At 41.3% G+C, this 27,895-nt stretch overlaps 1 protein-coding gene across 1 annotated transcript in view; it reads left to right on the top strand.

Annotated features, from left to right (window-relative positions):
• Positions 1-18,934, top strand: part of HEPHL1 (hephaestin like 1) — a gene marked incomplete at both ends in the record, with an annotated part of 93,483 nt that extends 74,549 nt beyond the window's left edge. The window contains 8 exons of the mRNA XM_082845207.1: positions 1,359-1,498; positions 4,295-4,435; positions 8,114-8,220; positions 11,499-11,721; positions 13,006-13,145; positions 17,938-18,100; positions 18,565-18,636; positions 18,732-18,934. Of these exons, the coding sequence (XP_082701333.1) occupies positions 1,359-1,498; positions 4,295-4,435; positions 8,114-8,220; positions 11,499-11,721; positions 13,006-13,145; positions 17,938-18,100; positions 18,565-18,636; positions 18,732-18,934 (1,189 nt within the window). The remainder of the gene's footprint in view (positions 1-1,358; positions 1,499-4,294; positions 4,436-8,113; positions 8,221-11,498; positions 11,722-13,005; positions 13,146-17,937; positions 18,101-18,564; positions 18,637-18,731) is intronic.
• Between the last annotated feature and the right edge of the window lie 8,961 nt (positions 18,935-27,895).

The raw sequence follows: 27,895 nt of genomic DNA, 5'->3' as shown, positions 1-27,895 counted from the left end.
AAGTCAATAGATTTGTTTCTGTCTTCTGTGATGATCTAGCTTGGTGCTAGATAAAATATATCGTTGATCCTCATTATTTGCAGATTCCATGTGTGTGAATTTGCCTACTCGCTGAAATTTATCTGTAACCCCCAAGTCAATTCTTGTGGTGCTTTTGTGGTCACTTGCAGATATGAATAAAGCAGTAAAAAATGTATGTCCCTTGATGTTCACATTCCCAGCAGAGGTCAAACCAACAATGCATCCTTCTGCCTTCTTGTTTCAGCTCTCCTACAGAAGCAAGTGTCCTCTTGGTCATCTATTTAGTGCCACTTTTTTTTTCGTCTTTGTGCTTTCTGTTGGTGATTTAGCTGTTTAAAATGGCTCCCCCAGCTTGGGACTGAAGTGCTGTCTAGGGTCCCTTAGCACGGGAAGGCTGTAATGTGCCCTTACAGAGTAAATACAGGTGCTAGATAAGCTTCATTCAGGCATGAGTCATAGTACTATTGGCCATGAGTTCAGTATTTATGGATCAGCAATATCTATTGCATAAGATGTCTTTAAACAGAAACACACATCAAACAAGGTTATACATTGATCTGTTGATGAAAATATTGTGACCCGAGGTTCTAAGGAACCTAACCCGGTGTTTCCCCTAGGAAAAATGGTTCAGTATTTGTTAATTCAGTGTTTGGGGTGACTCTCTAGAAGGTAACTACTGTGAATAACAAGAATCAACTGTATCTATATTTAGGGAATTCCCTGATGGTCCAGTGATTAGGACTCTGCACTCTCACAGTTGGGGTCCAGGTTCAATCCCTGATCAGGGAACTAAGATCCTGCAAGCCGTGCAACGTGGCCAAAATATATGTATCTATTTGTATGTATGTGCACAATACACAACCCACAGACTTTCTTGAGCTCTTTAAAATGGAAAAGCATAACAAGGTACAGAATGAGACATATAAAATCTGGAGGAATGCAGGGTGGTAGAATGTGTGTGTATGTGCATGGGTGAGCATGTGTGTGAGGTTAGTTAGTTCCAAGAAGAGAAGTGCAACCTCAAAGGGCTCTTATGAGTCTCTAACTAAAGCTGGTCAGGGATTGAGTGCCAGTAGGGCTTTAGAGCAATGGTTCCCAAGAGTGGACCATAGTCCAGTGCCGGACTGACTACATCTGAGCACCCAGAGATGCTTTCAAATGCAGAATCCTGGTCCCACTCCCCGAGAGCCTGGTGCAAAAAACCAGCTCCCCACAGAGATCCTGATTGCTGCCAAATTTGGGAAGCACTGCTCCAGTGCACCCCCGAATCATGCAGAAGCACTCAAGGATTTTCTTACCCTCTAACAACTTTAATTCCTGTTGCTTCTGATTTGCAGACATGGAGATATATTTATGAACCACACTGAAAACTGGATTGGCTCTCAGTACAAGAAAGTGGTTTACAGGGAATACACCAATGGAGAATTTGTGGAGATCAAAGCCCAACCGCCACAAGAGGAACACTTGGCACTCCTGGGTATGGCACAGATCGCAGCTGTGCACTGCCAGCACACACACACACACACACACACACACACACACACACACACGTCTGGTTAGACTTCTGCCCAAGAAGGGATGGAAGGAACAGAGCAGCCTGACTGCATTCATCCAAGTAGGACAGCTTCCTGCTCTCCCGTTATCAGGGAGTGTGCTGCATGCCCAGCTCATACAGACAGTAGCCGTAAGAAGACTACCAGATGATGCGCAAACAGGAATTCATATCATCAGGGCAGTCTAACCAGTACCTGTTGCCCTGAAGTTCCTTTGCCACCCCTCTGCTGAGCCAGGAAATTTTCATCTGAAACAAGCTGATGCCTCAGAACAGCAGGCAGAGTGTTTGCATAACTTCACCAAAGTTCTCAATCATCCATGCACAGCGCCTTACCAACACACCATGAAAATCATTCTGACAAAAGAGGAACCCCTTACTTAAGAGAGGTGCTTGGGTGAATGGCCTAGATTCAGTTCCAGGGGCCCTAACTCCTGGCCTTCTCAGAACCGACTCTGCCTGTGTGGGCTACCTGACCTGGAGATCAGATAAGCTCTTCCTGCTAACCTTCCCCACTTTTCTTCACCTGAGCATCACCAAACCTGACTCCATTACGAAGATGCCATCTTAAAGCAGAGGGCTAATCTAGAGGACTTTTAGAAATCCGTCTCCATTTTTAAAAGTACAAGGCAACTTATATAAATAGTAAGGCTGTAATGTGTTTTATTATTAAAATAAGGCACCACGAGGTTACTAGATTCATAAATTATGAGACAGCCCGTCCATCTTCACCATCTATTAACATCAGCTCCCAAGCTTGTTTGTCATACCAAATGAGTAATCTCCCACGGGAACATTCCTTCTTTTGAGCCCTGTGTGTGGACAGATCTCTGAAGAAAGGGTGCTGATGTTGCGGAGGCGGCTGGGCTGCACCCCCACCCCCCAAGAGCCCCGGTTTGGTTTGCTCAGTAAAATGACACAAACCAGCGACTTCATCAGAGGCAAGCCCAGCAGCACTTCAGCCAGTGGAGCGGGAGGCCCATCTATTCATTTTCTGCAGCTCAGGGAGAGGTCTGCATTCCTGAAGCTGCAAAGGGCACGGGACAGGCCCGCCTCTGGTCATTACTGTTCCCTGTGACCCACCAGGCGGTAAATCAGAAAGCATCTGCTCCCTCTCACCAATCCAGCAAGGCATGTGCAATTTACGTGGTCGTGTATACATAAATAGTGATCTTAACATATGTATGCACATGCCCCATCTGTAACTCTACCCCAAACTACTGCTTAAAAACATGCCTAGATTTTTCTTTTCTAGATTTATCATTAAAAGAGTGCTTTTCAGACACTTTCTGATTCATACTAAATATTTCTTCTGAAGACAATAATAGTCCAACAAATTTTAGATTTATTTAGGCCTTTCATCAGTAAGGTTATCCCTTGGTATCCACAGGGGATTTGTTCCAGGACCTCCATGGGTACCAAGCTGCTCAAGTCTCTTATATTAAATGGCTTAGTGCTGTTGGCCCTCCGTATCCGTGGACTCTGCATCCACTCATATGGACAGCCAACTACATTTCTCAGAAGAGCAATTAAAACCATGGTTTGAACCAGTGAAGAATGGATGGGTGTGGTCTGACTCTCAACCGTGGTGTATCTCCCTGTGAAGGTAGAATGCAAACACATATTGAGAACCACTGAGATTAGGTCTGATGTGCTTCCAAGATGGAAGTCTGTTTCCACCTCTCTCAAGCAATGCCTTGTGCAGACCCCTTTGTGTATGAAACTTTGTCAGTGTGGCTGAGCAAACTAGGTTTGTGGCACATTCTGGGCACCAAGAGGCACCTGTCATAGGTGAGGGTCATCCCACAGTAACGTGGGTGCAGGCCTCTTCAGAGATGTGTGGGCCTATTTCCACTGGCACTCAGGCTGGTTGCTTGTAACAGAAATGTGTACACATGAGGTGCTGAAAAGCACATGCCTCATGCAGGTATCCAAATACTGAGAAACAGCATTGGACATTTGGACATGCATTAGTGAAATCACTGTATTGGTCATACATCAATACATATGTTTTAATTTTGTTATCTTAGAAATCCCTTTTATACACATCATTTCATTGCATCCTCACTATTATATCCATTAACCAGATAATGAGTAGTTTTAGGCTTACCAAAGGTTACACACAGAGGGATTACAACTGAAAGTCACCATATCCTACATCATTAGTATGCATGGAATTATATATATATATAATATACATATATTTTAATTTAAAATTTTTTAATTGACATTATATTTTCATAGTCATTTGTTTTCCAATCCCTTAATGATAACAAAACGGGCACTTGTTTCTGAAATAAAAACAAACAAACAAACAAAAAAAGTCACCATGTCCTGTGGCTATAGCTTTTCCTGGAGAGTATGTCTCAGCAATATAAAAGTTTAAGCATTTATTGAGTATTTACTGTGCTTCAATCCTTACTGTAACCCTCTGAGAAAGGTGTTATTAAACTCATGTTACAGATAAGGAAGTTGACTCAGGTCACTTAACTTACTCAAGACCTCTCCAATAAGTAAGTAAAGGAGGCAGGATTTGAACCCAGGCTGGTGCAATCGCCAAACATGACGTGATATTTAATGCTATCAATATCTCCCTCTAGAGGAAATACACTAATAACGGTGCTAACCTTCGTTTATTTTGTCAAATACTACCTACATGTAAATTACACCAATGTTGAAAAGAGCAACCACAATGCACACAGGTCTGTGTTTTGCCTTTAGGCCCAATGATTCATGCTGAGGTGGGCGACTCCATCCTGATCATATTTATGAACAAGGCCAGTCGGCCCTACTCCATCTCAGCCCACGGAGTGGAGGACATGGAGAGTGGGAAGGGACTCCCAGTGCCTGTCACAAAGCCAGGTAACTTACCCCACAGATCTGCTCCATCCTGATGAATACTGCAGACTCAACTCTTCTCTGATCTTTTCTGAACTCTGAAGGGTTTTGGAGAGCTCATTGTAATGTCAATGTGTTCCAACCATTACCCCAATATGAAATCACCATTCATCCAATGACCAAGTGCTTATGGAGTTCCTACAGCTCCATTAGGAACCTTAAAGGGTATTAAGACATAACAGCTAACACATATTCAGTGTTAACATTGTGCCAGCTTTTACATTTAAAACAAAAATTTTTAAACTCATTTATCCTTAAAATAACCCGGGGAGGTAGACACTAACATATTTCATTTAACCTGATACCATCAATTGTAATGGCCATGATTACTTTATCTGTTACTAAAGAAAGAAAAGAAAAAACATGCTGCCAATTAAACTTTAACATGCCACTGATTGAAAGATACATCCTGACATCAGATGTGCTAAATTGTGAAAAATGTGCATCCTGTAATTGATGAAGTATGGTAGTTATGCCCATTTAACAGGTGACTGAAGCAAAGAGGAGTCAAGAACTTAACCACGTCAGACGTTAGTAATAGCGGAACTCAGTTTGTTTGACTTCAGGACCTGAGCTCTTAACCACACATTTCTCTCAAGATGCTTAAAATGAGTTTGAAAGAAAAAAAGATGAATCATTTCAGCAAGAGTGCAGATTACGCAAGATGAAATTCTAAGTGGTGAAGAATTTCAAGAATATATCTGAGAGTGTTGATAAAATTTCAGAGAAGGAAAACCCGTGAAGACTGATTGTCTAATTAGGAAAAATTAGGGAAGACTTTGTAAAGGAGATAGAACTCCAACTGGCTTTTAAAAGATGCAATGAAGGGAGAGAAGAGCTCACAATTTAAGGAGCTTCCATAATATTTACACAGTTAAAGTATGCTTGTGATAAATGTCAAGAGCCCCTGTGACCTTCAGTTATGAAATTGATAGCAACCATAGGTATAATTACAGGGGAGTTATATTCCATTTTACCTCTGATGAATACACAATAGCATTATAATAATGCTATATAATTGCAATAAAGGTCATATAAAATTTTAAAAATTTAAATAAGTATAAAGAAAAGAAAACAATCTAATGCATCACTAGAAAAAGTTAGTAAGGTATCTATTCAAGGTTGGGTTGTGGGAAGGAAAATCGTTATTGGCTACTATCCCAACTTCTGCCACTCCCTACTCCCAGTATCAGAAGCTGCTTCAAGAAACTTCTCATGAACATCTAAATGTCTATCTACAGAGAGATAGTCAATTTTGGAATATTCTTAGAATGGACCATTGTACAATCATTAAATGACATTTAAGAAAGTTTTAATAACATGGGAAAGACTTGTTAAGCAAAATACAAGCATAGAAGAAAGACCAGAAGGGAAATAAGCCAAAATGTTAATAATGGTTTTATCTTTGTGGTGGTATTTTAAACAGCAGAGTGATCATCTTTTCTATTTCCTCACATTTTTTATACCTTCTAGGTTTTCTATAATGGATGTGTCTTGCTTTGATGAAGAGGGAAATGGTTTAAAATGGATCAAAAAAGCTATTAAATATATTTATTTTTGATGGTTGAAAGCAACTCTAGAGTGAGGAAGAAAGGTGCCTATTAGCCATGGGGAATGTGGAGCTCTGGTAGGGCTGTGGGTAAGCTGGTGTGACCCCTCCCAGGCTGTTGTGCCCTGGTGGTGAAGAGTGGCAAGGGACACAACTTCTCTATGCTGACTGGCCTTCCAAGAGTCCTAGATGTGAGGGTTATGAGAGTAGGGAGAAAAGTGTTTAGAGCATGGCAAAGGAGAAATTATTACTATTTTTTTACTGGAACTCAGAGGGATTCAGTCCCCACAAGGGTCTCTAATAAGGCAGAAAGATTTGGAAGAACCCAGAGATTAAATGTAGGAGCAATAAACTAACTTTGTGCAGGAAGTCCAGGCAACTTGGAGAAGAAAGTTTAATCAGGGCATGCATGCGATGAAGAGAGCAAACTAGCATTTTAAGAAAAGTAAGCCCCTATCAGTTTTCTCCTCCTCCTCCTCCTCCCCGTCCTTCTTCTTCTTCTCCTTCTTCTTCTCCTTCTCCTCCTCCTCCTCCTCCTCCTCCTCCTCCTCCTCCTTCTTCTTCTTCTTCTTCTTCTTCTTCTTCTTCTTCTTCCTCTTCTTCTTCCTCTTCCTCCTCTTCCTCTTCCTCTTCTTTTTCTTCTTCTTCTTCCTCTTCCTCTTCTTCTTCTTCTTCTCCTCCTCCTCCTCCTCCCCCACTTTCTCCTCCTCCTCCCTTTCCCCTTCTCCTTTCCTCCTCCTCCTTCTTCTCCTTCTCTTTCTTCTTCTCCTCCTTCTCCTTCCTCTTCCTCTCCTCCTTCCTCTTCCTCTCCTCCTTCTTCTCCCCCTTCCTCTTCTTCTTCTTCTTCTCCTTTTTATTAAATCACTCAACAAACATTTACTTCGCATCCTCTTTTTGTTGAGAGCTGGGCTCCCAGCTGGGGTAGACGATGGATTGTTTCAACTTTAACACCATCCCTGTAGTCACTTGCATTTAGAAAGCTAAATATCAGTTGTTTATCTTGTGATTACCAAGGCACAGGGGCTATAATGAAATCATGGAAACTAGACCTAAAATTATATCGCTAACCAACTGGTGCACGAGCAAACCTGGAGCAAAGTTTCACGTAAGCATTACTTTTGTTTTGCTTTGTGCCTCACATTCAGCTGTAGGTTGCTTGTCCTGATAGGGCGGGGAAGGGACACAGTTCAAAAGGAGACAACCATTTAAATGAGCCTTTTACAACGTGATTATCTTGATAATTCATGAATATGTTTATGACTCCTTTGCAAGGCTCTGGGTCAGCCCCAGGGGATGCACAGATATGGGGCCTCACAAGAGGGAGTGCATGTATTTGTTATTAGTATACATACAGATTAGCAATTATTGACTGCCTTCAACGTGAGGCACTATTCTAGGTATTTTATTTCATTTAATCCTCACAACAATTTGAAAACTGGGATAACTAATCCACTTTACAAATAAGGAAACTAAAAGTCAGTGAGATTAAGTAGCTTGTCAAGGTTGAGTGAAAACAAGTCATTAGGGTTGGGATTTGAAACTAGGCCTCTCTGGTTCTCTCTGGTTCCAACTAGATCTCACCTGCCTGCACATTAGAATCACCTGAGAAGCTTAAGGAATATACTGGTACCCTAGTACCAGATCCCAGATACTCTAATTTCATTGGTTTGGGATGAGGCCTGAGCAGTGAGAGTTTACAAAGCTCCCTGCTGATTCCACAAGAAGCCAAGGCTGAGGCCCACAGTAACTCAAGCATGCTCAAGCATAACTCTTAGGAAAAAGACACAAAATTTGAGGAAAAACAACATTGAGGTGTAAAATAAGTCTTCATTTCCTGAATAAACATCAGTTGATAATAGAAAAGGCAAACTAAGATGGAAGGCTATAGTCTGAAATGAAAATCTATCATTTTGAACCTGCATAAAATCAGGATGTGAATTTAATGGAAACATTTCTAATGAATGGGCAATTCTACTCAGCAATAAACTTTAACCAAAATATACGAAGTATCTGTTTCTATTTCTTCAGATAAATTGTCTGGAACAGAGGTAACATGAACAAATTTTTTTTCTATTTCTTCTCATTTGTTTCAGGAGAAATAAAAACTTACAGATGGAATGTCCCTAAAAGGTCCGGTCCAGGGCCATCTGACCCAAATTGTATTCCATGGGTTTACTATTCAACAGTAAACTTTGTGAAGGTAAGGTGGAGAGAACCACCAAAATGCTCAAAGTGATATGGCTTTAAGCTGACTCTTCAAGTTATCACAACTATGCTGGGTATATGTGAAGAGGTGTATTGGTTTAGAGCAGGGGTCTCAAACTATGGCCATGCCTGTTAGTTTGCACTATTGATGATGAAGTTGAGTAGTTGTGATGGAAATTGTATGGGTCACACAGTAAAAAATACTTGCTATCTGGTGCTTTACAAAAACAAAGTTTGCCAACACTTGATCTAAAGTATACGGGGAAAAAAATAAAATCTCAATGTTTCAATTACCAAATTTAGAACTTACAAGGTAGTTTGAAGCAAGAGTGGATATGTAAAATAGATAATCATAAATAAATATATATTTTTAATTTAATTTATACCATGGTTTTTGATGTGTGAAAAAGGGCTCAGGAAAGAAAACACACTCCAGGTAAACTTGGTAACTGAAACTACAAAATATTTGAATGATAAATAGGCTAACTTTACTTAGAAATTAAAGGCAAAGATTCAATATTGAACTTGAATCAGGTATGTGTATATAAAACAACTAGTCTAGAATTATACTTCATAAATCGAAGTCCAAATTAAGGTCATATCTGATATAAAATGTAAACATTGCCCATTATTCTAAAAAGTGAGGGATTATCTTAGCCTTCATTTTAAATATTAGATGGCTGCATTAATGTCCTTGAGTTGTATTGGAGAGCACAAGAGTTCAGGAGAAACATACCGGACCCTTGAAAAAGAAACTTACATATTAGAATTATGGGAAACCCACATTTATGTGTTGGTTCCTTTCTGCATCCCAACAAATATTTATTGAGCCCTTGTGATGCGCAAATGACCCCACCAAGTACTATGAGGGCTGCAAATATTCTTGTCTTGAAGGAACTTATCATCTTCGGGGAAAATAATACGTGTGCACACCCATAATGATACTACAACTCTGAATCTGGTGAGTTTTATAGGAGTGCAGGGCTATAGAGGAGGCATTGGGAAGAGAGTCTAGGAAGAGAAAACATCATGAGTCAAGCTGAAAATAGGGAAGTAGAAGGTGTGTTTGGGAAACGTTGAGAGTCCCATGCGGCTATCATCTAGGGTAGAAAAGGAAAGCAGCAAGGGAGCATAAGCTAGTAAAGTCCACTGGGAGAGCACATGAGGGGCTTCAGGACCTGTCGAGGATTAGTCTTTTATTCAGTAGGACCATCACTGGAAAGTCACTGAAGACCTCTAGATATGGGAGTGATGACATTAATCTGATGGTTGTCAACAGGATGCGCTGGAGGTGCGGAGAGCAGAGACCAGAGAGGAGCCAATTTCTAGTCCAGGGTGAGGTATTAATATCCTACACTAGAAGGATGGCAGATAGAATGGAAAGGAAGTCACAGAATGGAGAGGCATTGTGAAGGGAAAAGAAATGTAAGATTTGATAGCAAATGAGATGGGATGGAGTGAGGAAGATGGAGGAAGTAAACACTGAAATCAAGTTTCCTGAACTAAATGACAAGGAATATCATAGTGCTATTAGCAGAAATAGAGAATTCAGGAGAAGGAAATGGTTTGAGGGAAATACTAAAATTCACTTTAGAAATGCTTAGCAGATTGAATTATTGCAAGAGGTACATCCAGGTAGAATAGCTAATATGCAGTTGAAAATGTGGGAGTTTTCCATCAAAAGAAATCTCAGGGCTGAGTAAGTTGACATGGAAGTCATCCATGGGCTCATATCAATTCCTGAATCATCCAGCTAACTTTTACCCATACGATGTGGAATATAAGCATCTGTATATACCTATAAATACAGTCTCACTTGGGTTTCACCTCACACCAGTCAAAATGGCCATCATCAAAAAGTCTACAAATAATAAATGCTGGAGTGGGTGTGGAGAAAAGGGAACCGTCCTACACTGTTGGTGGGAATGTGAATTGGTGCAGCCACTATGGAGAACAGTATGGAGGTTCCTTAAAAAACTAAAAATACAGTTACCATATGACCCAGCAATCCCACTATTGGGTATATATCCAGAAAAGATGAAAACTCTAATTCAAAAAGATACACGCACCCCAATGTTCATAGTAGCACTATTTACAATAGCCAAGGCATGGAAGCAACCTAAATGTCTATCAACAGATGAATGGATAAAGAAGATGTGGTATATATATATATATATATATATATATATATATATATATACACACACACACACACACACACACACACACAATGGAATATTACTCAGTAATTAAAAAGAATGAAATAACATCATTTGCAGCAACATGGGTGGAACTAGAGATGATCATACTAAGTGAAGTAAGCCAGACAGACAAAGACAAATATCATACGGTATCACTTGTATGTGGAATCTAAAAAAAATGATACAAATGAACATATTTACAAGACAGAAATAGACTCACAGACATAGCAAACAAACTTATGGTTACCAAAGGGGAAAGCGGGGGTGGGGGATAAATTAGGAGTTTGGGATTAACAGATACACACTACATATAAAATAGATAAACAAGCACCTAATGTATAGCACAGAGAACTATATTCAACATCTTGTAATAACCTATAATGGAAAAAATCTGAAAAAGAATATTATATATTTATATATATATGTATAGATGCATAACTGAATCACTGTGCTGTACACCTGAAACTAACACAACATTGTAAATGAACTACACTTCTATAAAAAAATACAGTCTCACTTGAAAAGCACACAGGAAAATAGAAATAAGCATTTGTTTATTCAACAAATATTTATTTAACACCTTCTATGTAGTAGACATTGGGCTCTGCTCTGGAGACTCAGCTATGAGTGAAGGACACAGCCTCAGCCCTCAGAAAGCTCACTCTTGGGCTTCCCTGGTGACGCAGTGGTTGAGAGTCTGCCTGCCGATGCAGGGGACACGAGTTCGTGCCCCGGCCCGGGAAGATCCCACATGCTGCGGAGCAGCTGGGCCCGTGAGCTATGGCCGCTGAGCCTGCGCATCCGGAGCCTGTGCTCCGCAACGGGAGAGGCCACAACAGCGAGAGGCCTGCGTACGGCAAAAAAAAAAAAAAAAAAAAAGCGCTCACTGTTAGCAGATTTTTAGAAATAGTCCTAAATTTTCACAAAGATCACCCTATTCTTCAGGATTTCTTAGTACTTATTCCTTGGTCAATAGTCTTTTCATATTTTTACAATGACTTTCTTACAAGCAATTAATCAGTGTTATTAAATTATTCAAAGGCTCTTCTAATTCAGTTTATTTTTCTTTCAGGATACCTATAGTGGTTTGATGGGTCCTCTGATTACATGCAGGGAAGGAGTGTTGAATGAAAAGGGAAGAAGAAGCGACGTTGACTCTGAATTTGTTCTCTTGTTTTTGGTATTTAATGAGAATGAATCCTGGTATCTGGATGAAAATATTAAGAAGTATCTTAATAAAGATCCACGAGATTTTAAACCCTCTGATGATTTTGAGGAGAGCAACAAAATGCATGGTATATCACAGGTTTAAAAAGGAGACAAGCTCACAGAAATCTGTGGAAGGTCCCAGCCTCCCTCTTGTCGAGATAAGCTCACAGAAATCTGTGCAAGGTCCCAGCCTCCCTCTCTGAGCCCTTCTTTATTCCCAGGGGCACCTGGACTGAAGAAAGTCCTCTAAAGCCTTCCTTCAGAGGGAACCAGACAAGCCATTGATTGGCTGCCCGCAAGATCCAATGAGGTTTTGGACCAACTGTTTAGGGAGCTGTATCTCTGAATGCTGGGATCCCTAAACTATCAGACTGTAAAGTAATTCCTTGGAAATGAATTATCACTTTTTGGTATATTTCTGTAAGAATACAGGATAACTTCTAGTTGATCAAATTTGAGGGGCTGGTTTAACTGTCTCTGGAACATGAAACACCATCACCAAATTTCTGTTTTAATGTGTCTATGTTATTTAATTCTTTGAAATTTAAGGTACTTCTTTTTTTTAAGTGTAAGTAATGTGTTCTAATTGACATACCTATCCTCTCTCACCGAGATCTCCTTTTGGCCCAAAGTGTGCAAAAACAGGTCTTGCCCAAGATAACAGAGCTAGTTGATTGCTAACATTGATTAGAATATAGTAGCCTGATCTCTGATTCAGCTACTCTTTCCCCTAAAATTTTGCCTCCCTCTCCCAAAGGTTTCTTAGTAGGCTCTCTCTTTTTAATGAATGTAACTCATTTGGTTGTGTCATGATGCAAAGAATAAAAAGTTAGTAGAAAGCGGAGGAGTGAACGTCCCCGCCATGTCAGCCCAACTTGTGAAGTTTTCCTTTTTTTGGAGATTCAGCCAGGTTTAGGAACTTGCCCCAAACTAGTTCTCAGAAAGTGAAATATTAAGGAAATACCTTTTAATTGCTTCAGTTTTGATTTATATAAACTTAATTCTCTGGCTTTTGTCCACTCAACTGTAGAATGGTATAAATCTGGCGACCTCACACATGAGGCGGTAATCCACCCCATAAAGGGAATATGCCTATTTGGCATGTTCCAACCAACATGTACTGCTACCCAAGAGATAGCTTTTAAAAACAAACTACTATTTCTCTTTTCTGGCTATCTTTTATAGGGATTTCTTAGTACTCTGAATTTAGGGTCTTAGATGGTGGGGACATTGGCAAGTGTGAGTGAGATTATTACATGTTTACCAGGCAGACGAAAATATGGGTGACCTAAAGATCTTCTTGAATCAGTTCTAAAACCAGATTAAGTAATCATCACTAATCAAAGGCTGTTCTCTTTTTACCTTCTTAGCTATTAATGGAAAGATTTTTGGGAATCTCCATGGCCTCATCATGAAAGAAAATACAATGACAAACTGGTATCTATTAGGAATAGGAAGTGAAGTGGACATACACACCATTCATTATCATGCTGAGAGCTTTCTTTTCAAGGTAAGTGTAAGAAAAGTGTTTTGAGGAAGACTTACTAACAGATTCAATATATTTCCATTGTGAAAAGAGAGTTATTTGGCAATAAGGCTTGTGAGGGGTGTTAGTGAATATTAGAGAATGGAACAGAAAAATATGATTGTGTCCTTCCACTGGTAGATATTTCTTAATATGTATTTTATTATGCTTGTAAAAAAAAAAAAAAAACCTCTGAGGGCTTCCCTGGTGGCTCAGTGGTTGAGAGTCCGCCTGCCGATGCAGGGGACGCGGGTTCGTGCCCCGGTCCGGGAAGATCCCACATGCCGTGGAGCGGCTGGGCCCATGAGCCATGGCCGCTGAGCCTGCGGGTCCGGAGCCTATGCTCCGCAACGGGAGAGGCCACAACAGTAAAAAAACCTCTGAGCTTCAGATGAGTTTTCTCATCAGTTATATGGGGATAATTCTGACCACCCTGGAGTATCGTATATGAAAGTACCCATAGTATTTTGTCCCTTTTCCTCTTTTTTTTTTCTTTTCTCTTTTCTCTTTCCCTTCCCTTTTTCCATTTCTTTTCTCTGTGATTAGCCAACAGAATAGTCCTCTCTAGTAAAGGAGATATTTCAAGCTTTGCCTTGGGCCCAAAATTTTACCTTGACTTTTGCCCTAGGGGGCTGGGCTGGACCATGTGTGGCTTTCTGCCTTTCGAGCATCAAGCTACACCGTATGGGTGGTGCTGGCTGTGCTGAATCACCTGGGGAGCCATTGAAGAAGCAGATTGCCAGGCTCCACCCCAGACCTGATGAATCAGAATCTCAGGGATAAGGTCCAAATATTCTGTCATCTCAAGAGCTGTGCAGTCTACAAGGAAGTAGAATAGAAAAGAATAATCACATCTAATCTGCAGGGAAAACCTGCACTGCTCCTTTTCCAATTATACAGGAATGAACAGCGACTAATGAAACATCTAATATCCTCTCCCCTCTGTATATTCATTCAACACAGTTTAAGATCCCAAGTATCTTAAACCTACAATGATTTTAGTTTCACATATTAAATGGCTATGCTGCTTTTCAGAACTTGGCTTTTTCAATCTGCATTGTAAAAATTATATTAAAATATATAAAATTTAGTAGAATTTATAAAATCATACAATTATTTTACATACATATAAAAATTATTTTATATACATACATAAATATTTTAAATTAAGCTATAGTTTACACTGAGTAAAATGCACGCTACTTAGTATACAGTTCTGATGTGATAAACACATACAGTGGTGTAACCAACACTAATCAAAATACGGAACACCTCTATCAACCCCCTAAAATGTCCCCTTTGCACCCTCTAGAGTCGTCTACTTCCCTATGTTTAACCCCTGGCAACCACTGAACTATTTTTTGTCTCTATAGTTTTGCCTTTTCTGAAATGTCATACAAATGAAATCATACAGTCTGTAGCATTATGAATCTGACTTGTTTCATTTTGTATTGGCATTTGAATTGCATCCACCTTGTTGTAACGGCAATTTTTTCCATTCGATCTTTGAGCAATATTCCATCGTATGGCTGTATTGCAGTTTGTTTATCCGATCCCCCACTGAGGGACATTTGGGTTGTTTCCAGTTTGGGGTTACTAAAAATAAAATCATTATAAACCTTTGTGTACAAGCTTTTGTGGGAACATAAGTTTTCATTTTCCTTGAGAAAATATCTAGGGGTTGGATTGCTAGGCCACGTGGTAAGTAGATGCTTAACTTTATGAAACCTGCCAAACTGTTTTCCACAGAGGCAGTACATTTTGCACGCCTACCAGAAATATATGAGAGTACCACTTGACCACAACTACATCCACATCAGCACTTGGTATCTTCCATTCTTACTTTATTTTTTCTTAGCCAAACATTTAAGTATATTCTGGTATCTCGTTTTTTATTTGAATTTTCCTAATGGCTATGATACCGATTATCTTTTCTACCATCTGCCATCTGCAAATCTTTGGTGAGATGTCCAAATTTTATGCCCATTTTTAAATTGGATTGTTTGTTTCCTTATTGTTGAGTTTGAGGGCTGTATATATGCTGGATACAAATCCTTTCTATCTATATGATCTGTAAATATTTGCTCCTAGTCTGTGGCTTATCTTTTCATTCCCTTAACGTTATCTATCAAAGAGCAGAAATCCTTGATTTTGATATAGTCCAAATTATCATTTTTTTTCTTTCATGGATCATGCTTTTGGTGCCATGTCTAAGAGATCTTTGTTTAACTCAAGGTCACAAAGATTTTCTTCTAGAAGTTTTATGGTTTTAGGTTTTATATTTAGGTCTCTGGTCCATCTTAATTTTTATATGTGGTTCAAGGTTTATTTTTTGCATAGAGACATCCAAGTTTTCTTTTTTTTCTTTCTTTCTTTCTTTCTTTTTTTTTTTTTTTGGCTGCACCACGGCATGTGGGGTCTTAGTTCCCCAAGCAGGGATCAAACCCATGCCCCCTGCATTGGAAGCATGGAGTCTTAACCACTGGACCACCAAGGAAGTCCCTAGACGTCCAATTCTTCCATCACCTTTCAGCAAAAAGACTATCCTTTCTCCCTCTGTGTCAAAATCATATTGATCATATACATGTGGGTTATTTCTGGACTCTCTGTTCTATTACATTGATTTATATGCCTGTCCTTTCTTAAATGCCACACTGTCTTGATTGCTTTAGTGTAATAAAAAGTCTTGAAATCAGATGGTGATTGTTTGGGCTGTTCTAGATCTTTGCCATATAAATTTTAGAATCAGCTTTTAAAATTGTGCTGGGATTTTGATTGAGATTGCATTGAATCGGTACACTGATTTGGAGAGAATTGATATCTTAACAATATTGAGACTTTCAATCCACAAACATGGCATATCTCTCTATTTGTTTAGAACTTCTTTGATTTTTTTCATCAATGTTTTGTAGTTGTCATCACACAGATCTTGCATATATTTTGTTAGATTATTACCAATATCATGGGTTTTGGTGATAGTGTAAATGGTATTCTTTTTATTTCAATTTCTAATTGTCATGCCAGTATATAGAAATATAACTGATTTTTGTATAATTGACCTTGTATCCTGCAACTTTGCTGACAAATTCTAGTAGCTTTTGTAGATTTTCTTTTTGTAGACGGTTATTTTTTGGGGGCGGGGGTTCCTACATGGCAAATCATGTTGTCTGTGAATAGAGATGGTTTTATTTCTTTATTTTCAATCTGTATGCACCCCACCCCCACTCCTTTTTGGTGTTCTTGCACTAGCCAGGATCTCCAGTAAAATGTTGAATATTAGTGGCAAAAGTAGAGATCCCTGCCTTATTCTTAATCTTAGGGGGAAAGCATTCAGTCACTCACCATTGAATATAAAGTGAGCTGTAGGTTTTTGTAGACCCCATTACCAGGTTGAAGAAGTTTCCTTCTATTCTTGGTTTGCTGAGGGTTTTAATCATGAACAGATGTTAAATCCTATTTTTTCTGCATCTATTACAATGATCATATTTTATTTTCTTTAGTCTATTGGTGAATTACATTGACTGATTTTCAAATGTTGAACCAGCTTTTCATTCCCCGCTAAGCCTTACTTTGTCATGATGCACTATCCTTTTTTATATATTGCTGGATTTAGTTTGCTAGTGTTTTGTTAAGGATTTTTGCATATATGTTCATAAAGAATATCGGTTATGGCTTTCTTCTCTTGTAAATTATACGTCTGGTTTTAGAATTGGGCTAATGCTGGCCTCATAAAATGAGTTGGGAGTGTTCTGTCCTCTTCTGTTTTCTGGAAGAGTTTTTTAGAAATGGTATTATTTTTTTCTCTAAATGTTTGGTAGAATTTGCCAATGAAGCAATCTGGACCTGGAGTTTAATCTGTTGGAAGGTCTTAATACAATTTCAGTTTCTTTAATAGATATAATTTCAGTTTCTTTAACAGATAACCTGAATAGATCTAATCTGAATAGATAATCTATTCAGGTCATCTATTTCTTCTTGAATGAACTTTGGTAGTTTTCATCTTAAGCAACTTGTCCATACCATCTAAGTTGTAGAATTCATGGACAAAACAGTTGTTCATAACATTCCTTTATTATCCTTTTTAATGTCTATAAAGTCTTAGTGATATCTCTTCTTTCATCTCTGATATTTGTAATTTGTGTTTTTTAAATTTTTTCTTGGTCAGTTTGTCTAGAGGTTTGTATTAGTTATCTATTGCTGCGTAACACATCACCCCAAAACATAGTGGCCTAAAACAACACACTCTTATTATCTCACAATTTCTCTGGGTTAGGCTGGAAATAGTTTAGTTAGTTGGTTCTGAATCAGCACCTCTCATCAGGCTACAGTCAAGATGTCAGCTGGAACTACAGTCATCAGGTTTGACTGAGGCTGGATGATCCACTTCCAAGCTCACTCATAGGACTATTGACCAGAGGCTTCAGTTCCTCACCATGTGGGTATGACATGGGAGCTGGCTTTCCCCAGCGTGAATGATCCAAGGGGAGAGAGTGAGAGGGTCTAAGACCCTTGGAAGTAGAATGCCATGCCTTCTGCCATGTGCTATTGCTTTCAAGGACCAACCCTCAGACAATGTAGGAGGTGACTACAAAGGTTATGAGTTTCAGGAGGCAGGGATCCTTGGGGGCCATCACAAGCTGGCTTCCACAGGGTTTAACAATTTTATCGATCTGTTCAAAGAACCAGCTTTTGGTTTCTTTGATTTATCTTTATGATGTTCCTGTTCTCGATTTTATTGATTTCTGCTCTTATCCTTATTATTCCCTTCTTTCCACAGATAGATAAATCTTACCGAGAAGATGTATATGACCTCTTTCCCGGGACATTCCAAACCATTGAACTGTTTGTGGATCACCCAGGGACATGGTTATTACATTGTCATGTATCTGACCACATCCATGCTGGCATGGAGACAACCTACACAGTCCTTCGAAACATCGGTACTGTTATCTGTCGGTGATGCTGACTTAGATAGCACCAGGCTTCCTGTAGACCCTGAAAATAGGAGGCATGAGAACATAGGAGGCATGAGCTCCCCAAGGAGCTCAGAGTCAAGTAAGAGAGACAGACATTTAACCATAATAGAATATGACATATGCCAAGATAGAGTGCAGAGTGCAGGGTTCAGTGACAGCAGCAGGAGGCAATGATTAACAGTTTGAACACATGAGCCAAGGTTCCATAGATGAATCTTAACAGGTGAGCAGAAGCTTGCAATGTGGATGGGGTATGAACAGCATGTGTACTGGCATGAAGTGGCACAGTGAGTATCCAACAAAGACTTACCGATACTGGTGGGATAAAGTCTTTGTTGGTGAAATGACATAACTCCTGAAACAACTCATGTCATGAAAAGAATCTACTCCTATTGTTTGTAAACCATCAAATTGTCTTCTTTGTCCAGACAACAGGATTCCTTACTCCACCAAGCCTCCTTCTGGAGGAGCGTCCCACCCGGCCACAGCGCCCTCTAATGGTATTGATACCCTCCCCCAATCCTGCACGTGAATGGTCAGTATTCACTCCCCAGGGAAAGGCAGAGGCCTGACACCTTACTTTTCTTTTGCACAGAAGAACCTGGCAAGGAGCAGCTCTACTTCTTCGGCAAGAATCTGGGTCCCAGAGGAGCCAAAGCAGCCTTGGTCATCCTTTTCATCATCGGACTCCTCCTTCTGGTTGTCACGGTGATTCTCTCCCTCACACTGTGCTCTGCAAGGAAGCGGGTGGCATATCAGGAAGTCCAGTCCTGTGCGCTCCCCACGGATGCTCTGTGACCTGCTCGTCTTCCTCAGCAGGGAAAATGGACCGGGGTCTCGTTCACCAAGGAAGTCTGACACTGTTCCTGGATCAGGCTCTGATCCTCTGGAACACATTCAAAGCAATTTGCTTCTATTTATTTATTTTAAAGGGGCTGTGAATAATCCTCAGGATAAAACAGAGAAAAGGAAGAGTGGGCATGACTGAGAAAACTGACCCAGTCTGTTCTCTGAATGAATTCGCTGAAGTGGGAAGACCCTCTGAAAGATATCTTTGTTTTCTTTCTTTCATAATTCTTAGATTAGATAGTGCTTCCTTGACAAACCGTCAAATTCTCTAGATGGACAATTTCGGGAAAGAGTTACACTGCGTCAGACATCTAACTTGAATGGCGCTGATTTTTCAACGTTGTTATGTAACATGCTTCCCTTCGTGGTTCCAGGAAAAATGACTTTCTGAGGAGTTGATGAAAATGTCTAAATCGGTATCTGCTGATAGAATTTGACCAAATGAACTTTTTGGAGGCTTTAGGCAGCTCCCCTGGCCTTTTCCTCTTTCATATAAATAGCTTGTGCACTGTTTGCTACAAAAGGCAGAGTTATATGCATTTTTTTAAATTCTGCCATTTTTATGCAAACCTGTAGAGATACTTAAATGTTTACGACTCACTTCATGTTACACATATTTACAAGATGTTTCTGTGGCAATGCTTGTATTTTCAAAAATTGGCTGGAGAATTTGTATTTGTATTTCAGAATGTGGAGGGCTGGGATCTGAAATAGCAGGCTAGTTCTCCCACTGTGAGTCAAGACACTCCCTGAGAGTTGAGTGGGAGCTTCTAAGGGGAGGGAGGACTTTGCAGGAGGCAAGTCTGACCTTGAATCTTGAGTCTGATTTTTCATTCAGTTAGGAGGATCTTCCCCAGTCTCCATCTTTTATGGAATAAAGACAGTCTCATCATGTAAAAAAAGACCAGGAAGAATTAGTCGATGCAGCTGACTGGCTGGGAGGAGAAGGGATCTCACAAAATCCTCGAGTCCATGCCTCTTAAAAACATAGCCTCTGATGGGAAGAGGAGAGAAAAGAAAAGGCAAAATTGTCCTGGTGGCAATTTTTCAAACCAACAAGTCAGCTCTGAGATATGTATTACAGTTTTCAAGTCTCAAATACAAAATAAAATATTGAACAACTAAACTCAACCCATTACGAGGCAATCCATACTCTCTATATGCATGCCTAAGCTTTAGGTGTAAGATTGATAAAAGCAACATTTATTACTAGACTGAGAAATTGCCTTTAGCCCACGCTGCTGCCAGATGAGTGATACTAGTTCATCTGCCTTAACAGTGGATCATTTGGCTGTCCAGGTGAACAAGTAGGACCTAAAAAATACTCTGGTGGAGGGACTTTTCATACCTTCTCATCTTCATCTTGGTGAGGGGAAACAGGTATTTTGATAGAGGCTATAGTCTTACATAAAACAGGATGCGAATGCTAATAGTTCTGTTCATAATCTGCTTGAATGTCATATCCAACATGGTACCCAAGGATTTTGAATTCCAGCCTGCTAACCACTGATAATGAGATTTTGTAGTACGTGCTCTACAGTTTTCAGACATGTGTAGGCTGTATGATTTCATAATAATAATCATGATAAATGACAGACTTATAACTCACCTAGACAACAAATTATTTAGTTATAAGTTTTTTCCTTTTAGGTTATTTTTTTAATGAAAATGAAACCACAAAGTAGTTTGATTATACTGTTTCTCTTTCTAATAAAGTTTCACATATCATAAAGATGGCTATTTGCATGTTTTTTTTCCAACCCCCTACCCCAGGTACAGTGATAGGTAATTTATTTTACCTGGAGCAGATGTTTAGTTAAAGGAGAATTATCTTTTAGATATTTAGCAACTATCCTAGTTATACTCGTTAGAAGAAATGAAACAAAGTAACAATATATCTCTACAGATAACACACTCTCCCCAGACATTGTTTCCTCAAATGTACCACATTTCTTCATTCTAATCAACCACATTTATACACATCTTTTCCTCCTGTTACAACAGAAGAAGTGTCCCTGCTCCTAGCAGGGCCAAACTCTCCCTTAACTCGGGACCTCATCCCTTCTTGCTTTCCCAAGAACTTCATTCCCTCACTTTTCAGTTTTCCCTCCTGCATGAAGTCATCAAAAATACCCTTCATTAAAAATAGAAAACAAACAAAGAGCCATTGCCTTTAACTCCATAACCTCCTCCAACCCAGTTTCTCTGGGCCCTTGATAGCAGAACTGAAAGTACTGCCCACACATTGTCTATATCACCTCACCCTATGCATCCCTCCACCCATTCCAATGGCTTCCCATCCAGAGGGCCCTGCCCCACCCCGACTTTGCGTCCCAATCTGCTGTTATCAAAACCATAAGAACCATAATAATCATAATGGAAATGATTCCGTTTCCTGTGGCTTCTTCCCCATCTTTATTTTACTTGACATCTCAGTAACCATTGGCAGCTCCTTGCTTTTAGATCCCCTCTAGTTCCTTGGCTCTACAACATGACCTGCCAGCCTTGCTTATTCCTCAGTGGCTATTCCCTCTCAGTCTCTTGCTAGGTCCTTCTTCTCCCTCTGACTTAAATGTTAGCATGACCCAGGACTTGAACTGGGCCCTTTTCTCCCTTTTGCCCTCTGGGGTGTGCTGAATAATATCTCCATAGATTCCATGTCCCTGAACCTGTGAATGTTATCTTATATAGCAAAAAGACTTTGTAGCTATGATTAAGTTAAAAACCTCGAGATGGGAAGTTTATACTGGATTACCTAGATTGGCCCTAAATGTAATCACAAATGTTCTTATAAGATAGAGACAGAGGGAGATTTGACTACAGAAGGAGGCTGTGTGACAACTGAAGTAAGATGCTGAGCTGCTAGCTTTGGAGATGGAGGAATGCTGCTCTAAAAGCTGGACATATATACACTACCAAACGTAAAATAGATAGCTAGTGGGAAGCAGCCGCACGGCACAGGGAGATCAGCTCGGTGCTCTGTGACCACCTAGAGGGGTGGGATAGGGAGGGTGGGAGGGAGGGAGACGCAAGAGGGAAGAGATGTGGGAACATATGTATATGTATAACTGATTCACTCTGTTATAAAGCAGAAACTAACACACCATTGTAAAGCAATTATACTCCAATAAAGATGTTAAAAAAAAAAAAAAGTTGGAAAAGGCATGGGAATGCATTCCCCACTAGAGCCTCCGGAGGGAGCTTTGTCCTGCTGGCACCTTGATTTTATTCCATTGAAACTGATTTCGGACTTCAGATTTCCAGAACCGTTAGAGGATAAATGTGTGCCACGAAGTTTGTGGTAATTTGTTACACCCTCTCCATAGGTTATTTCACTCATCCTCATGGATCTGAAAACCATCTTTATGCTAATAAATTCAAAATGTGTTCCTTCTTGGGTTGCAAACTACAAGTCCTATTCAAGCAGATCACGGTAGCAGTCCCCTAACCAGTCTCTCCCTTTGTCACTCCTGTCCCTTCCAGCCACAGTCCACACAGCTGCAGCAGTGTTCTTCCACATCTGATCACATCACTTCCCTGGTGAATCTCCTTTACTGTCTTTCCACTTCACTTTCAATAATATCTACACTCCTTACCTTCGTCAGTAAGACTCAGACCGATCTGGCTGCCCAACATGTCCACCTCTCCAACTTTATCTCTGGCTCCTCTCTGCTCCAGCTTTTATCAGTTCCTGTGCCCTGCTAGTTCCTTCTTGCCTCAGAGCCTTTGCACCTACCACTTTCTGTGCCTGGAATGCTCTTTCTCTCTAGCACCCTCATCCCCTTTCCTGCCTTTCCTACTTCAGATGTGAGCTCCCCAGACTGCCCTTTCTAAAGTGTTATTTCCAATTTCCATTATTTTCCTTTGTAGCACATATCACGGGACATATCCATTTTACTCATTAGTTTGATTTTTGTCTGCTTCTTTGACTGAAATGTAGGCTCCATGGAAGCAAGGACCCCAGACCTGTTTTGCTCACTGCTGCAGCCCCAGCACAGACCATAGTGTAGATACATAATAGTTGCTCAGCAAATATTACTTGAATGAATAAATGAATATATAAACTGAACAGGCAGAACAGGGCTTAACTATCTTGACTTTGACTATTTTGGTCACGAAAGATCTCATGTTCAAATGTCAATTGTCGAGGATACCAAGCAAACAAAAAACAGTTCTGGCACCATAGCTGTGAAGCCCACAGCTGCTTTGGCCTTCTAACTACTGACACTGGGACACGGAGTGGGGGAAGGGAGGATTTGGAGGAGGATGTGTTATTTAATCCCTAAATTCATGTTATAATTATAAAAAGCAATGTCATCAAAAATAAGGAAATCCTAAGAAATTTTCACGGCTAAGGGGAGCTAACGAGACAAGACAACGAAAAATAATATGGTATCCCTGTATGGGATCCTAGAACAGAAGAAGGATAGTAGGTAAAAATTAAGGAAATCTCAATAAACTAGACTTTAATTAATATAAATTTATCAATATTGGTTTGTTAATTGTACCAAATGTACCGTATAGGGGAAACCACTACAGGTGTCTTGTACCATCTACTCAATTTTTCTGTAAATCTGCAACTGTTCTAAAAATTAAAGTTTATTTTTTAAAAAAGCAACATTATACATACTGTCATGTGACACCTTAAACTCCTGAGATTGGTAGTGACAGCTATTAAAAGCTAAGTGCCCTGGGGAGGGGGAAGGGTAAACTGGGACAACGTGAGAGAGTGGCATGGACACATATACACTACCAAATGTAAAATAGATAGCTAGTGGGAAGCAGCCGCATAGCACAGGGAGATCAGCTCGGTGCTTTGTGACCACCTAAAGGGGTGGGATAGGGTGGGTGGGAGGGGAATGCAAGAGGGAGGGCATATGGGGATATGTGTATACGTATAGCTGATTCACTTTGTTATACAGCAGAAACTAACACAACGATGTAAAGCAATTATACTCCAATAAAGAAGTTAAAAAAAAAAATCTGCCATGATGTGGCAGGCACTGTTACATATATGATCACATGTAATCCTTAGAACAACCCAATGAGGTAGGCGGTCTTACCCTTATTTGGCAAATGAGGACACTGAGACTTAGAGATTCTCAGTGATATACCTTTGGTCACATAGCAAGTAAGTAGCCAGTCCAGGAGTTGAACCCAGGCCCTTACTTTCTCATTTCCTGCCAGAGAAACTTGGCACGCATTGGATTATTTGATCTGATTTTTGCAGTAGGAAAAATGGCTCCTTTAACCACCACTTTTTTTTTTTTTAATCAGGATAATCTTTATTGATATGCTCGGCGGTACCTTGTTAATACGGTCACGTTGTCGCTGTGGCTGAGGTAATGGGGAGAGCCCCGCCCAGCGCTGGCCCAGGCCCTGGGGGTGGGGGGTGGGGTTGGCTTCGAGGAGACCTGGTTATTCCACTGATACCGACCAGAGTTCTTGGCCTTCCCCAATCGATAGAAATTGACTAGAGGCCAGACAAGAAATTCAGGAAGGCTTTATTGCGGCCGCTGCTGTAGCAGGGGGAAGTGAGAGCAAACCACAGGTTCCCTTGCTTGCTTGCTCTTATATGGGGTGAGGGCAGGGGTGTGTCCAGGGGTCAGGCCAGAGGGGTGGCTTGGGTGGCTTGCCCATCCCTTAGGTGGTGCTGTGTGCAGGAGGCATGCGCAGTACCCTGCTTTTGCTCCCAACACCCTGTTTTTGTTCCCTGCTCTTCAGAAGTGGCAGCTGAGTTGTTTTTGTTTTTGTCTTTTGTATCTTTTGGTCCAGAATTTGCCTCAACTGTGCATGCACACAGTTATTTTTAGTCCCAAAGAGTTTCTTTGTATTTTGTAGCTTGAGGAGAGGTGTGTCCACCTGCAAGCTTTGCAGCACTGCAGCAAAGGGTCCCAGGTCCCAGGGCTATCTCACCACCACCCCCAGCTCCCTCCTGAGTTGTCCTGCCACCCCCCAGGCCCTTCACAGGCCAGCATCCCAGGCCCAAGACAAAATCAACCAGAAAAATAAATTCTTCTTCTCTCAGCTGAGCACCTGATGTAGGGGAGAGGGGCGGCTCCAGGCCTTTCTGGCCAGGGGCTCCACTAGGGTCATGGTCAGCCCCTGCCCAGCCAGTGCCCTGACGATGCCATCTGGGGCACCGGGTGGGAGAGGTGCTGAGCCCCACAGCATGCGGACAGGAGGCTGGGGGCGGACCACCACTCTTTTCTGTGCCATTCATATCTGTTCTCAAATACAAGGGGCCAGTTTGGGCTCTGATTACTTCTCATGTGCAAAATCTCAGCAGCCTCTTACCTGGCCTCTCCACCTCCACTCTGCATCGCAATCACCTCTACATGTGGCTGGAAGACATCTTCTTAAAGCGCAGCTCTCTGTATATTACTCCCGTCCAAAACCTCTCTAATGCCTACTGAAAAAAAAAAAAAATTCCAGGCTAACTTCTCCGGCCCCAACCCCTTCACTTTTGTCTCCCTCACCTTCCTCTTCCCTATACCAGTGTCAGAGGTCTCCACTTCCCATTTCCTAATGGAAAGGTCTCCACTTCCCATTTCCCGCTTTCACTCCCTCCTAGAAAGTTCCTGTGCCAGCTCTGCCTGCCACAAACGGACGCATCCCACCAGGCCCCATCTTTTTATGCACACCCCTTGGCATACCCCACATTTCTCAAGAAAGTTCTCTTTCTTGCCTCCGTTGTAAATTCAACACAGGTGGATTGACTTCCTGCTAAATTTGAAAAACTCTGCCAGGGCTGAGGGTAACTGACAAAACTGTTGGGATTCCATCCAGATCCTCAGAGGAAGTGATACCTAATGAGAAAGCAGACATGCAATCAACCATCACGCAAGGCAAAATGAGCTAAATGCTAGAATAGAAGAAAGGGATAAGGGAGAGAATGATTCATCACAACTGGGGGATCCTGGAAGGCATCCGGAAGAAGGGACATGGGAGCCTGTTGGATACGTAGATTCTGACAAGGAGAGAAGGGGCAAGGCATCCATGCTTTCACTCCCTCCTAGAAAGTTCCTGTGCCAGCTCTGCCTGCCACAAACGGACGCACCCCACCAGGCCCCATCTTTTTATGCACACCCCTTGGCTTACCCCACATTTCTCAATATTACTTACACTTTCTAACCTGTATCATAGTTAATTGTGCACATACCTTATTTCTCTTACTAAGCCATGAGATCTTTAAGGAAATGGAATGTGTCACTTCATCTTTGCTTCCCCATCCATCGAGCCCACACCTGGCCCATCACTACCCTCTAATACATGCCTTGAATGTATGGCAAAATGAACGTAAGTTGGGCCACCTGTTTTTAAACAATTTTCAAAGTGAAAGATTTTCATCTTCCTTCATTTAATAAACCTTTATTAAAATACCTACTATGTGTCAGGCATTTGTGCTAAGTGCTGGAGATGAGAGTGGTTGGTATACATGGGTGCAGACCTGCCCTCATGAAGCTTACCATATAAAGGGGGAGACAAACGTTAAATAAATGGACAAACACATATTTGTTGAATTATAATTGTGATTTTCATTAAGAAGGAAAAATAGAGGGCAACAGTAATGGATAACATTTACATAGCACTCATCAATTGCCGGGCAATGTCCTAGGCGCTTTACACATATTAACTCTTTTTTTTTTTTGTTTGTTTGCGGTACGCGGGCCTCTCACTGTTGTGGCCTCTCCCGTTGCGGAGCACAGGCTCCGGACGCGCAGGCTCAGTGGCCATGGCTCACGGGCCCAGCCGCTCCGCGGCATGTGGGATCTTCCCGGACCGGGGCACGAACCCGTGTCCCCTGCATCGGCAGGCAGACTCCCAACCACTGTGCCACCAGGGAAGCCCTATATTAACTCTTTTGATCTTTATCTCAATCCTAAGCAGTATAAACACTTTACAGATGAAAAAACTGAGGTACAGAAGGGGCAAGTAACTTTCCCAAGGCCCACAGCTAGTATTACAAGAATATTTAACAAAGGGACCTAATCTAGTTTAGCATTTTCAGGGAAGACTCTCCTGGGAAGTGACAACCAGTAGAAATCAGGAGGGTGAATCTGAGTTGGCCAGGCAAAGAGGCTACCGTGGAAGTGTTTTGGGCAGGGGAAGGTCTGGAGGAGGCATGGGGCTGGCTAACTTGAAGAACTGACTGGAAAGTAGTGAAGCTGATAAGGCAGGCAGTGGCCATGGTAAGAAATTTGGATCTTATCCTAAAAACAATGTACACTTTAAGTAGGGGAGTGAAAGGATCAGACGGGAGCTTTTAAAAGCTCCCTCTGGCAGCCATGGGGGAGAATGGCTTGCGGGCCTGCAGGGTACATAACCTGTATGCGGTTAGGAGACAGGATGGCGGCAAGGAGCGTTGGCAGCGCAGGTGGAGAAAAACTATGAGATTTTCTACATTTAGGAGAGAGACACCGCAGGATTTGGAAATTGGTTATGGCACCTGGGGAGAGACTGTAATGTTCCACAGGGCCCTCCAGTTTTCTGCTTTGGGCATCCCGGTGGATGGCGGCGCACTGAGCAAGATGGGGAAGACTGGAGTTCAGGTTGAGACAAGCATAAGGATTGCGGTCCTGGCCATTGTGTGGTCCTGGTCTTGTGAGTCATCTAAGTGGAGAGTGGTGCAGGCCATTGGATGAGGGTTTAGAGGGCAGGGCAGGGTGGAGATGTACATATGGCAGTTGAGGGCACAAAGAAGAGGCTTGCGTGCACAGACCCGCCCATGTACAAAGAACAGAAAGCGCAGCCCAGCCCCAAGGAGCCCTCACGTTCAAAGGTGCTGTCTGCCCCAAATGTCGCTGATTAGAGCGTCTCTTGACTATTTCTCAGCATCCACTACCTGAAAGTCGTTCAGAAGTAGCTCTCCCCCAACACCCGCTTCCCGCAGACACCCACTGCTGGCTC

Source organism: Leucopleurus acutus (assembly GCF_964270905.1).
Source record: "Leucopleurus acutus genome assembly, chromosome: 8".
NCBI classification, from domain to species: domain Eukaryota; kingdom Metazoa; phylum Chordata; class Mammalia; order Artiodactyla; family Delphinidae; genus Leucopleurus; species Leucopleurus acutus.
The sequence above is the reverse complement of the archived record's forward strand: the minus strand, read 5'-3'. Positions and strand labels throughout refer to the sequence as shown.